Below are 13,915 nucleotides of genomic sequence, written 5' to 3' on the forward strand. Positions count from 1 at the left end.
CCATCAATGGCGGTTGAAGTGAGAGAAAGCTATAATTTAAAGCCCTTTTCGAACCCACAGTTTAACTGGATTCGAATCTTAATGTGTGCAACCATTTCCTCTATTCGGGTCAGGACAAATACTCGAAAATGCCGATGATATATATATGAATCAATAAGTTTGAATGATCAACAAACACATCAAGCAACAATCACTCTCAAGAAGACTAGAAATATAATATTCAAAACTTACGACAGAAACCTTATAAAAAACCAAACTACAAAACTGTAGACATAAACAGAACACAATAGGGCCCTTTGCCAAGCTGCTGTGATCCTAATTTTTTTGTACTATCCACTCCAACACAGAACAAATAAAATAATATTGAGCCCTAAAATCTACAAAGCATTATATACTACTCTCTATATATATGCTAATAACTTTGTACTTACAAAACTTGCCTCCAAATTCATCATATGGTTAAATGGCCCAACCACAATAATCCACGGTATTCAACTGTCTCGGCTCCACAGGTGGTCGTTCATATGCAAAATTTGACCTCTGTCTACCCCTCGCGTTTCTCCATCCCCGATTGTTCTGCCAGTTATCACCATGATACCTTGTTGTTTTATACCTCGACATGTACTGATCAGCACCTTCTTTTTTCTTTCTAGGAGCAACCCATGTTCCCCAATCTCCAGTTCTTCTATAATCCACGTAGCTCGATTGGTTATTGTCCCAATCGTTATAGTTGTTCTCTCTTTGGTTCCATTCCCAAGAGTCGTTCCAACAGTTCCCGTATCCAGTATCTTTTGTGTTGCCATTATTGTGCTCCCAAGAATTTTCATAGTCTTTGTTTTTCCAATTCGAAGACAAGTTATTCTCCTTTGCTACACTGTCTTCAGCATCCCCCCAACCACCACAGACGAATGATTGATTCAAAAGAAGGGAATTACCGAGAATCACAACATTCTCACTTTCATCCTTCTTGTCGGGGACCTTGGGCTCTCTCTCCAAGTCCAGAAGCAGTTCAGGATCAATTTCAGAGTCCCAATCGATTTTATCGATATAACTATCAGGATCAGGAAGTCTTATGTCACAAGGAAGGCCATTAATCTTGGCCCAAAATCGGTTCTTAGCATTATGAAACGCCTCTTCACCAGCTGAGTCATTCCACTGGACTACGTTGTCATAAAGATACATAAATCTCTTGGTTTCGAGAAGTTTACGCCACGGTACAGCGCCTACCAGAGTGCAAAACTTCTTCTCCCATGAAGGAACAGTCGGCTGCCACGTAGCTGAGATACATGATCAAGAAATACCGGGTTAATCATTAATGCAGGAATCCTTACAGATGTAAAATCAGATGATTATCGATGGGAGTAACCGCTCTCAACGAAAAAAAGGCAATAATTTCCAGAAAAGGAAACACGCAAGAAATCGGATAGCACAAAGTCCAGAAAATACAAAAAAAAAACTATCAACAGAAAAGCCTAGTAAACGACAACCGAAAAAGTATAACAAGCAAAAGAGCTAAGCAAACCTTGGACTCAATGCCATGTGCACACTAGTTAGACGACATAACCAAGCATTATATCGAGTGCTTCATATGGGATAATTCCACATACTCTTTCAAGCAATGCATTGTTCATTTGGAAAATTTTCTCATGCCATGATCTCAAAATAACAATATCGCTTCATACATTGCTCATTCAAACAGTGCTCTTGACAGGCTTTCAGCCGATGTCCGATGATAGCAGGAGCCGGAAAAAGTGTTGGCAAATGACTATTAAGTGCCTAGTTCCTATTAGTGGATTATGTTGAAGTTGTTTTTGTGGAATGGATGAAGTTTAGTGCCTAGTTTTCTTGCATATATATACACACATACATAAATATATATATAGAGAGACACACATACATTTTCAGACATAAAAAACAAAACTATTCCATCAATTGTTGCTTCAATTTAATCACCCTCCCCCAAATCCTCTAAATAAATCCCTTAAAAATACATATTTGATTAAATAAAAATAGCAGAAAAATGCAGGATAATTACAGAACAAACCCCCCACCCCCATACCTTATCCAGCAAAGAGTTAAAAAGAAGAAAAAGAACACCCAGAGAACATATATTACAATATGTACTAAACCAACAGAAACATCTTAAAATCTTTAAAAGCTCTGCTCTTAACTTAAAAGCAACCATACATAATTTTGAACTTGCATGAAGGCTAAAGGGTCAAGGCTTTTTCTTTTTTCATTTATTTTAAATTTCCACCGCATTAAAAAGAAAATTCCCAGAATATAAAACACAAACAAGATGCCAACACATGAAGAGATACCCTTCTCTTAAAAAAATAAAAAAAAAATTGAAGAGAAAGACAAAGAAAAAGAAAGAAAATACCAAGAGATGGCTTTCGGGTATATGATCTTGTCCCCTGCATTCCTTGATGATGATGATGAATTTCACCTTTTTGTCTTCTCCAGTTATTATTCATAATCACAACCAGAATCTCCCAAGGGAACAAAAAGAAAGTTAAAAAAATAGCAGAAATAATAAAAATCAACTTGAAAAACAAGTAATCAACAGTGACAAACAAACAAAAAAAAGACCGACTTCCTTTTTGAGCACCAAAAACCAAAAAAGAAAAAGAAAATTCTGGGTTATGTGAGAATTGCGTCAAAGTTATGATCTGAAACAAAGGATTTTTGATTGGTTGAAAAGTTGCGGGAATTTGAAGGATATGTTGTTGTATGGGAATAGGGAGATAGTGATCATAACTAGAAAGGTTTTTCTTTTTCTTTTGTTTTTTTAATTCTTTATTATCAAGTCTATAGAGAAACGGCTTTAAAGGAGATTTTAAGGAAACAATATACAGACTTTTATACCCCTTGCTTTTTGTTGAATTTACAGAATTGGACTTAATTAGCACTTTGCTATACGGGGTGATAAGGACCGAGTCATCGGCACTTACTGTTGTCGGATTGCCACGCGTGCTATAGCGTTTGCATTTCACATTCTTCTTCACTTCTTACTCTATACATAAAATTTTGATTTTTTATTATTTTACGCATTAATTTTTCATTTTATTTAATTATCAAAATTTATTATTAATATTATCAAATTAGTATAATATTATTTAACTAAAAAAACTAATAGTAATAATAATTAAACTTAAATTTAAAATTTTAAAAAATTAAATTAAATTTTTGAAAATAAAAAAATACAGATGTGGGCTTTGATGAAAACGGTGGTAGATATTTTTTTATTTTTTTTACTGTAACAGGAAGGGGAAGAGGGTAAGAGAGAAGGAGAAAGAAGACACGAATCAAATCTAAAAATCCCTAAACATTGAGGGTATTTTTTGGAATTATGCCAATATATTTTGACTCGGACCAAATGCTTCAACCTTCTATTGACCAAAACCAATAAACAATTTATGGTCATAATATGGAGTAGCTCAAAATCCAAAAAGAAAAAAACTGTAGAAAACAGTGAATTTTTGCACATAAAGCAGAAAAAGAAACCCTCTAAGCTTGACTACTTTTATGACCATATGTGCACATGCTTTAGATCATTTTCCATCAATCCCGCCTTGGCGTGGCCTTAAATCAGAGTGTTTACATTCCAATTTCTCATAGTTAGTCAAAAAGACAAGATATTTAGAATCATCAGGAAGAACTGTTGAGAAGAAACCGAACAACCGAAACAAAGCGAAAGCACAACCGGTGTTCTTTCTCTCCTTATAACTCCTGTAAAAATTATGGCAAGCACAATAGCACAAGATATGTTCTCTAGCAACCTCAATCAACCACAAATCAACTAATGCAACCACAACAAAAATAAATAGAGACACCGATATTTTTACGTGGAAAACCCCTCTAAATTAAGGGTAAAAACCACGGGACTTTAGAGTCCGATAAAGAGCTCCACTATCATCAAATGTTCAACTACAAGATCACAATATCAAGCCTACAACAAGCATTCAACTCCGACAAGGCTAACAACATGTAATCTTTAGCAAAAGAGAGAAAAATGAGAGAACATCACCAAAAACGTGCTGCTGAAAAATGGGTATTTCCGACGCTACAAGACTCGGATGAAAAATCCGACCGTACAAAGTCAAGAACACCTTATCACCTAGCTGCTGTCCAAAAATCAGCTCAATCGAACCACGGATGGACCTTCGATCGAAGAGTTGATCACTGCTGCACCAAGCTTGAAAATCTGATTTTTTTCTATTCTCTTTCTCTCTATTTTTTCTTTAGCTCTCTCTAAAATTTTTGCCCAACACCCGTTAAAAACCCAAAATGGCTTTTTTTGACAAAACCAAAGAAGGGACAAAACATTATGGCATAAAATATGGGTTTCCCACATAGTGGGACCCATACCCAACAAATCTCCCCCTCCAACTATGTGGGGAATGCCTCCATACCGGAGGTCAAACAACATGCTTCAAATTTTCCTCTTGGTAAGGCCTTCGTCAACATATCAGCACCATTATCATTAGTGTGTATCTTCTCAAGCTCTAACAGCTTAGCTTCAAGAACATCTCGTATCCAATGGTACCTCACATCAATATGCTTAGATCTAGCATGAAAAGTTGAGTTCTTACCAAGATGAATAGCACTCTGGCTATCACAGTACAGGACATACTTCTCCTGAGTAAAACCAAGCTCATGCACAAACTTCTTCATCCAAAGCATCTCCTTACACGCTTCGGTTGCTGCAATGAACTCTGATTCGGTGGTGGACAATGCAACACACTTTTGCAGTCTCGATTGCCATGCCACAGCTCCCCCTGCATAAGTGATTAAGTAACCTGAAGTAGATCTCCTCGAGTCAATGTCTCCGGCCATGTCTGAATCTGTATACCCAACAAGAACAGGTTTCTCATTGCCGAAACAAAGTTTCATGTTGGAAGTGCCACGAAGATATCTCATAATCCACTTCACTGCATTCCAATGCTCTCTCCCTGGATTAGAAAGAAACCGACTAACTGTACCAACGGCATAAGCCAAGTCTGGTCTCGTGCAAACCATTGCGTACATCAAACTACCCACGGCTGAAGAGTAAGGAATTTTCTGCATCTCTTCCTTCTCCTTTTCTGTGGAAGGACTATGCTTAACACTCAATCTAAAGTGCATAGCAAAGGGAGTATTCACCGCTTTAGCTTTGTCCATACTAAACCTTTGAAGTACTTTCTCAATGTACCTCTCTTGTGATAACCATAATTTCTTGGCCTTTCTATCACGTGTCAGTCTTATGCCAAGAATTTGCTTTGCTGGCCCCAAATCCTTCATTGCAAAGGATTTACTCAACTCTTGTTTCAACTTCTCAATTCTAGAAGCATTCTGACCAACAATAAGCATATCATCAACATAGAGCAAAAGAATAATAAAATCATCACCAGAGAATCTCTTAACAAACACACAATGATCAGAAGTAGTCTTCTTGTAGCCTTGCTCCCCTATAACAGACTCAAACTTCTTGTACCATTGCCTTGGAGCTTGCTTCAAACCATACAAGCTCTTCTTCAATCTGCACACATAGTCCTCTTTCCCTTGTGCAACAAAACCCTCTGGCTGCTCCATGTAAAGCTCTTCTTCCAAGTCACCATGAAGAAAAGCAGTTTTCACATCCATTTGTTCAACCTCTAGGTCATAACAAGCTACCAAACTCAGTATAGTTCTGATAGAGGACATCTTCACAACCGGAGAAAATATTTCTTCAAAATCAACCCCTTTTTTCTGAGTATAACCCTTAACGACCAATCTAGCTTTGTATCGTGGAGATGAAGACTTCTCTTCTTGCTTCAACCTGTAAACCCACCGATTATTCAAAGCTCTTTTGCCTTTAGGCAGTTTCACCAATTCAAAAGTATGGTTCTCATGCAAGGATTGAAGTTCGTCTTTCATCGCTTCAACCCACTGATCTTTGCATTCACTCTCCATAGCCTCTTCATAACATTCAGGTTCTCCCCCGTCAGTCAAAAGAACATATTCATCAGGAGAATACCTGACAGAAGATCGTCGATCTCTGGAAGACCTTCGAAGTGGAACTGCTGGTGGAGCTATAGGTGCTTGTTGTTGATCATTCACAACATCATCCATGGGAGTATCAAAGTCACCTATAGTCTGATGGTCACCACTACCTTGTGAATCCACTTTCTCCGTCTTATCAATGTCATCAATGGTCTGATCCTCAATGAAGACAACATCTCTGCTTCTCACGAGTTTCTTCTGAACTGGATCATAGAGTCTATAACCAAACTCACCATCTAGACCATAACCAATAAAAATGCATTGTCGAGCCTTGGCATCCAACTTGGATCTTTCATCCTTTGGAACATGAACAAATGCTTTACAACCGAACACACGTAGGTGATCATATGACACGTCTTTACCAAACCAAACTCTATCTGGCACATCACCTTTCAAAGGAACACTAGGAGACAGATTTATCACATGTGTCACTGTATTCAAAGCTTCAGCCCAAAACGATCTTGGTAACTTTGCATCTGACAACAAACATCTGACTCTCTCAATCAATGTTCGGTTCATTCTTTCAGCTAACCCATTTAACTGTGGAGTCTTTGGTGGTGTTCTCTGATGTCTGATTCCCTGTCGCAGACAATACTCATGAAACGAACCTGTGTACTCGCCACCATTATCAGTACGAATGCACTTCAACTTCTTCCCAGTTTCCCTTTCAACTGATGCTTGAAACTGTTTAAACACCTCAAAGACTTGATTTTTAGACTTTAAAGTGTAAACCCATAGCTTTCTTGAACAATCATCAATGAAAGTCACAAAGTAAAGTGCACCACCATGTGATCTTACTTTTATCGGACCACAAACATCTGAATGGACCAACTCTAGCAACTCTGATTTCCTATGAGGAGGATGGCTTCTAAATGAAACTCTTTTCTGCTTTCCTACTAGACAATGAGCACAATTCTTCAGTGTAGCATTCTTTAAACCCGAAAGTTGATTCTTCTTCGCTAAACAGCTAAGCCCCTTCTCACTCATGTGACTGAGTCGTTTATGCCACAACTCAGTTGAGTTGTCATTCAGTGTCACATTCACCGTCTCTCGAGAAGTCAAAGCTTGCATCAAGTACAAATTTGAGCTCTTCTTTCCTCGAGCCACAACCAAGGAGCCTTTAGTCAGCTTCCACTGCCCTTCACTGAAAGTGTTACAGAATCCCTCATCATCAAGTTTTCCTGCAGAAATCAAATTCAAACGGACATCCGGTGCATGTCTGACATCCTTGAGAGTTAACTTTGTTCCATTGTTACTTACCAAGCTAACATCTCCCATACCAATAACCGAAACCAAACCATCATTACCCATCTTCAATATCCCAAAATCACCAGGAGTATAAGATGTGAAGAATTCCTTCCTCGACGTGACATGAAGTGATGCACCAGTATCAATCACCCAACTAGTCTCGTCGCATGCTAGGTTGACCAAATTCTGATCACAAATAACTAACAAATCTTCACGAGTAACAGTAGTAACACGCTCGGATTTTTCATCGTCATTCCGGTCGTGTTTATCACCACCACTTTTGTTCTCTTTCTTCCACTTGAAGCAATATTTCTTGATATGGCCTTTCTTACCACAATGATGACACTCAAGATTCTTGTATCTCGATCTTGACTTGCTTCGGCTTTTATCTCTACCCTTTCCATCTTTGTCTCTGTTTCTCCCCCTGTTCTCGATAACCAACACCTCGGACTGTGATGTAGAACCCTGAGATCTTCTTCTAACCTCTTCATTCAACACACCACTCTTAGCCAAATCCAAAGTAATAATACCCTGTGGGGCAGAATTAATGAGTGAGACTCGAAAGGTCTCCCAAGAGTCTGGTAGAGTAGCAAGCAACCAAAGTCCTAAAATCTCGTCATCAAATTTGACACCCATACCAAGCAACTGATTCATCATACTCTGAAATTCACTAACATGGTCAGCTATAGACATTCCTTCTTTATATTTCAGCGCCATCATTTTCTTCAGCAAAAATAACTTGTTATTGCCCGACCTCGAAGCATACAAGCTTTCAAGCTTCTCCCACAATGTTCGAGCATGTGTCTCCTGATCAATGTGATTGTAAACATTTTCTTCAACAAATTGCCGAATAAAGCCACACACTTGTTGATGCTCAAATTCCCATTCTTCATCACTTTTCGAATCGGGTTTTTGAGTAGTAAAGACCGGAAGATGCAAAGCCTTCACAAACAACAAGTCCTTCATTTTATTCCGCCAAAGTTGATAATTTGTGCCATTCAACATAATCATCTTGCTCGTATTAATTTCCATAATTATCTGACACAATAACCAAGCTCTGATACCAGTTTGTTGGGAAGAAATCGAACAACCGAAACAAAGCGAAAGCACAACCGGTGTTCTTTCTCTCCTTATAACTCCTGTAAAAATTATGGCAAGCACAATAGCACAAGATATGTTCTCTAGCAACCTCAATCAACCACAAATCAACTAATGCAACCACAACAAAAATAAATAGAGACACCGATATTTTTACGTGGAAAACCCCTCTAAATTAAGGGTAAAAACCACGGGACTTTAGAGTCCGATAAAGAGCTCCACTATCATCAAATGTTCAACTACAAGATCACAATATCAAGCCTACAACAAGCATTCAACTCCGACAAGGCTAACAACATGTAATCTTTAGCAAAAGAGAGAAAAATGAGAGAACATCACCAAAAACGTGCTGCTGAAAAATGGGTATTTCCGACGCTACAAGACTCGGATGAAAAATCCGACCGTACAAAGTCAAGAACACCTTATCACCTAGCTGCTGTCCAAAAATCAGCTCAATCGAACCACGGATGGACCTTCGATCGAAGAGTTGATCACTGCTGCACCAAGCTTGAAAATCTGATTTTTTCTATTCTCTTTCTCTCTATTTTTTCTTTAGCTCTCTCTAAAATTTTTGCCCAACACCCGTTAAAAACCCAAAATGGCTTTTTTTGACAAAACCAAAGAAGGGACAAAACATTATGGCATAAAATATGGGTTTCCCACATAGTGGGACCCATACCCAACAAGAACCTCTGCAATCACACCTTCCACCACCCGCCTTTGTACAAAGCTTCAACGTGATCAAACATTTTAAACTGGTCAGGCACCGGAATATGTGGTGGAGGAGGCCTAATGTGCAAGCTATCCATCTTTCTCTAAGAAACCAGTATCATCTTCGGTTCTCAAGGTCTCAAACCGAATGAGGTACCTATTATTCCCCACTGGTTTAACAATAGTTGCAGCAAACCAAGCTTGGTTAATTAAAACCATCTCCGTCAATATTGGTCACCTCAACACGTGCTCCCTCACTAAACTCTTCTTTTTCTTTTGTTTTCTGATCGGACTCCTACAATATGTTACCAGTCCCTGCTTTGGTTGCTTCTGCATTGTCAGTCTCTGTTGAATCTTCTTCCTCCACAGCTAGCTCAGATTCATCCAATGGTGGTAACCAATTCCTATTCAACCAAGTTCTATGAAGCCTCAATTGTTTCACTCCAAACAGTAAGAACATTGATGACATCCGAAAAATATACTTGTCATCATCCAACACTTGATCAATCTTGCCTTCGTACCAGCCGTCGTCGAAATAACCCTCCACTATGCCACCCGCCTTAAACTTTCTTGGTGGTTGTGGAGGGGGCAGAGGGAGTATATCGACGCTGTTGTACTCCTTGGAGAGTTTTGTCCCGCTATTTTTGTATTGGTATAGATTGGTGAATTGGACCACGTACCTCTTGTCGTTTGTTGAAGAAGCGCCCTCCATGATTATAGCGGTGTACCACGCACGCGGGCAAACATCGTCTTCGTGGTTGACCTCAACCTTGGAACCTGGTTGCAGGTCCATTGGATCTTCGGTGGCGGGGGCGTTGATGGCCTTGCCTTTTTGTGACATATTCTTCTTTTCGCGGAATTCTGATCAGACTGAGTTTCATTTGTTTAAATATTTAAAATTAAATTAAGGTTAAATTACACCAACATTCACTCAACTTTAGGGTAGCTAATAAAATAGTCACTTAAGTTTTATTTCAGTCACTCAACTTTTAAAAAATAACAAAACAGTCACTAACACTATAAAAAAGTGACAAAACTGTCACTGACTAACAGTTTCCATTAGCGTCTTAACAGAATCGCTGACGTGGCAAGTTAACTAGCTGATGCAGCCAATTAACTTGCCACGTTGGATGAATAAATTGAAAAAAAACCCAAGAAAACCCATTTAACAGAGAAGAAGAATAAGAAGCAGCAGCAGAAAAAGAATCAAGCTGAGAACCTCCAGCTGCATGGAAACTTTTTAGTTTCTGAGAACCTCTTAGTGACCTAGTCTTAAGTCACCCATTTGAGCCCTGAACTTTACATATCAAGAATCAAGCATGGAAATTTCCATCAATGTTATGCCAGTAAAAGGCACTTACATTATAAGCATCAGAATGGGAGCATTGATTCTTATATTTTAAATAGGGGTAATGGTGTAGTTACAGAAATGTATTCCTAACCTTTGCAGAAAGTGGAGCAACATACAGAATTATTGAAGCATTGCAACATGGGTTTAGAAACTGAAATAAGTAGCAGTCAAAACATCAAATACAATGCTTGAAGAAAAGGCGCCTCAATGCACTTGAAAGTATCCGATGAAGAAGCTTCGAGGGAAATGGTGCTCCCAACTTTGATAATGGTGCTCTTGAAAACTCTCCTCCATTGATCGACTCTACCACTAATAATAATCATAAGCTATAAAGAGGAGAAATAAACATATAATTAGTGTGTTAATTCGATTACGAGATGATGTTGTATAGTATTCTGGTGGTTCTGGTTATCGTACTGTTATCCACTGAAGCCGCCATTGTGCATGATGAAGGTAAGGGTAACAGTGGGAATGGCAACAACAATGGTAACGGATATGGCAACAACAATGGTAAGGCCAAGGGCGTCAACGACGAGGACAAACGCAAAAACAAGGGCAATGGAGATAAGAAGAAGAATAAGAAAGACGATCATGAAGTGAATTATAACATGTCGCCATCAAAGACCGGGCAAGAAAGAGCCTACTGCAAACGGAAAAGTTCTTGTAACCTGAAGGCCCTTGTTTATCCATCTGAATGCCCTCAAAGGAAGCCTACTAAGAAGAAAAAGCAAAAGGCTTGCCATATTAACTGCTGCAGCAAGTGCGAAGAAGAATGTTTGAAAACCCACATTAACGACGGTTAGATGTAGAGAATGGAGGGGAATGGTGTTCCCAACTTTGATAATGGAGATTCATTGCAGGAAAAGCATAAGATGGAGGTATCTCACTAGGGACAGATGGACCATTCCAGTGACCGTTGAAGCTAGAACTATCTGAAATACTTCCACTGGAATTTGAGGAAGAGGGATGAGTAGCAGAAGAAGAATGTTTAGCAAAGATAGGGCTGGTAGGGCTGCCAAATTGAGAGTAACCGGTTGGCTGGACAATTTTTTAACACCAAATAAGCCGTCACATGCCACGTCACTTTTTTGTGACGGAAAACGGTAAAAATGACTATTTTGTGACTTTTCGAAAGTTGTGTGACTGAAATGAAATTTAAGTGATTGTTTTGTCAGTTACCTCAAAGTTGAGTGACTGTTGGTGTAATTTATCCTTAAATTAAAATCAAAGATTTAACATATAAATCATAATTTTAAATTTCATGGATAAAATTTTGAAATTTTAGATCAAAGTTCATCTCTATTTTGAAATTTTGAATACATATAAATTTGACATTCATCTCTATTTTTATTTTTACTAGTTTTTTGAATTTTTTATTTTTATTTTTATTTTTTTTGCTTGCTAAAAATAGCTTTTAAATGAAAATTAAGTATAAAAAATTTTTATTTTTTTAAATTGATAAGTGTAATTTCTTTCGAAAACTGATAAAAGTGTAATTGAGTTAAGTGTTTTCATATGAGATCGCTTAGCAGTTCCTCTATTCAATCATTTTCCTTTTTGTTGTTGGATATCTCGTTTGTACACATCTTCTCTTTGTTTCCCGAGCCTATAATGAGTTATAGACAAAATTCGAAATGGTCAAATATTTGATGATTCCATCATACATGATTGAGTTGCGAAAATTTATGGATAGATATTCTATATCTGAACTAAATTCTTTCTAGTTAAGAATCTATTTCTAGTTGCTCTAAAAAAATTAGGAGATTCTCTAAAAGAAATAAGGTTTTGCTTTTGGCGGCAACATGCTATGGGGTAGTGGTTCCGCTTATAAAAAGTTCAAAATATGTCATAAGTCATTGTATTCTTCATGAATTTAAATTTTAAATTCTATATTTTTATGTTTATAAATTTAGCAATTTTTATTTTCAAATTTTAAAAAAATTAATAATGTTAACAATTGAACTTGAATTATGAAATTTAAAAAATAAAACTAAATTTCTAAAAATAAAAATACAGTGACTAAAATATGAAATCTAAACATTAAAATTATACAATTGAATGCAATTTATAATTTTTTTTGTTTTTTTATGATTTTACACATAAAATTTTGATTGATTTAATTTTCAGATATTATTAACAATGTTATCGAATTAACATTATATTGCATATAAAAATAATTATATTATTTCAATATGAAGATAAATATATGTATCTGTTTCTTTAAATATTTACAATTGAATTAAAATCAAAGATTCATGAATACATATAAACCATAATTTAAATTTTATGTATAAAATTTTAAAATTTTAGACCAAAATTCATGTATAAATTTGATATATATATAAAACATTTTTATTTTTTAATTGATAAGTGTAATTTATTTCGAAAATTGATAAAAGTGTAATTGAGTTAAATGTTTTCAAAAAGTAATATATAAGAGATTAAAATATGATATAAATCGTAATCTCTTTCGTGGAGAGAGAATTTCACTAAGAGTAAGTTGAACTCAAAATATTATAATCTTTGATATTTTAATTTTACCATTTCAATCAAAATTATTTTTTATAACATTTTTTTAAAATTTGTTGGTACATTTTTCATCTACATTTTTTAGGTGATGGATGCCTTTTATTACGTATAATGGATGTGGCTGGCAGTAGGGGCGAAGCCAGAATTTTTTTAGGGGGCGGAAATAAAATTTTAATTTTTAATAGTCTATATTTTTATAATTTTTAAATGATTAAATTAAACATAATTTTAGAGGGGCAAAGTGTAATTTTACATTTATTAATTTAAAATTTTAAAATTTTCTAAATGGTCAAAATAACAATTTTCCATTTTAGGGGGCCGGGCCCCTGCCAGCCCTCCCAGATTCACCTCTGGCTAGCGGTTTGGTTTTATTGCATAATGATGCTATATGAGTGAATGAAAGGTTAATATCAGTAAATTTGTATGGAAAACCCTGAGCCAACTTTGAAAGATGTAAAAAATACATGTGGTTGATAATACAATTTATCATGTGATCTATAAAAATATATAGAGAGAATTCCACTAAGAGTAATTTGAACTCAAAATATTATAATCTTTGATATTTTACTATTACCATTTCAATAAAAAAATTATAACTTCTTTTTTAAAATTTGTTGGTACATTTTTCATCTACATTTTTTAGCTGATGGATGACTATTATTTCGTCTAATAGATGTGGATGGCTGCAGGGGTAAAGCTAGAAAGTTTTTTAGGATGGACCGAAATGAAATTTTAATTTTTAATAATCTATATTTTTATAATTTTTAAATGATTAAATTAATTTTTCATAATTTAAAAGGGTAAAAGTGTAATTTTACCTTTATCAATTTTAAATTTTAAAATTTTTTAAAAGGTCAAAACAACAATGTTCCATCTTAGAAAGATTATGGCCCCTGTCAGCCCCATTGGATTTACCTTTGGCTGGCAGTTTGGTTTTATTAGATAATGATGCTA

General features: G+C 36.2%; 1 protein-coding gene across 1 annotated transcript; it reads right to left on the reverse strand.

Annotated features, from left to right (window-relative positions):
- Positions 1 to 119: 119 nt before the first annotated feature.
- LOC107933297 (uncharacterized) lies at positions 120 to 3,129 on the reverse strand. The gene is made up of 2 exons (XM_016865468.2): positions 2,384 to 3,129; positions 120 to 1,277 (listed from the first exon to the last, which is right to left on the reverse strand). Exons 1-2 carry the CDS (start codon positions 2,475 to 2,477, stop codon positions 460 to 462), a joined length of 912 nt encoding a protein of 303 aa, XP_016720957.1. The 5' UTR covers positions 2,478 to 3,129; the 3' UTR covers positions 120 to 459.
- Between the last annotated feature and the right edge of the window lie 10,786 nt (positions 3,130 to 13,915).

Source organism: Gossypium hirsutum, chromosome A13, assembly GCF_007990345.1.
Source record: "Gossypium hirsutum isolate 1008001.06 chromosome A13, Gossypium_hirsutum_v2.1, whole genome shotgun sequence".
Lineage (NCBI taxonomy): Eukaryota > Viridiplantae > Streptophyta > Magnoliopsida > Malvales > Malvaceae > Gossypium > Gossypium hirsutum.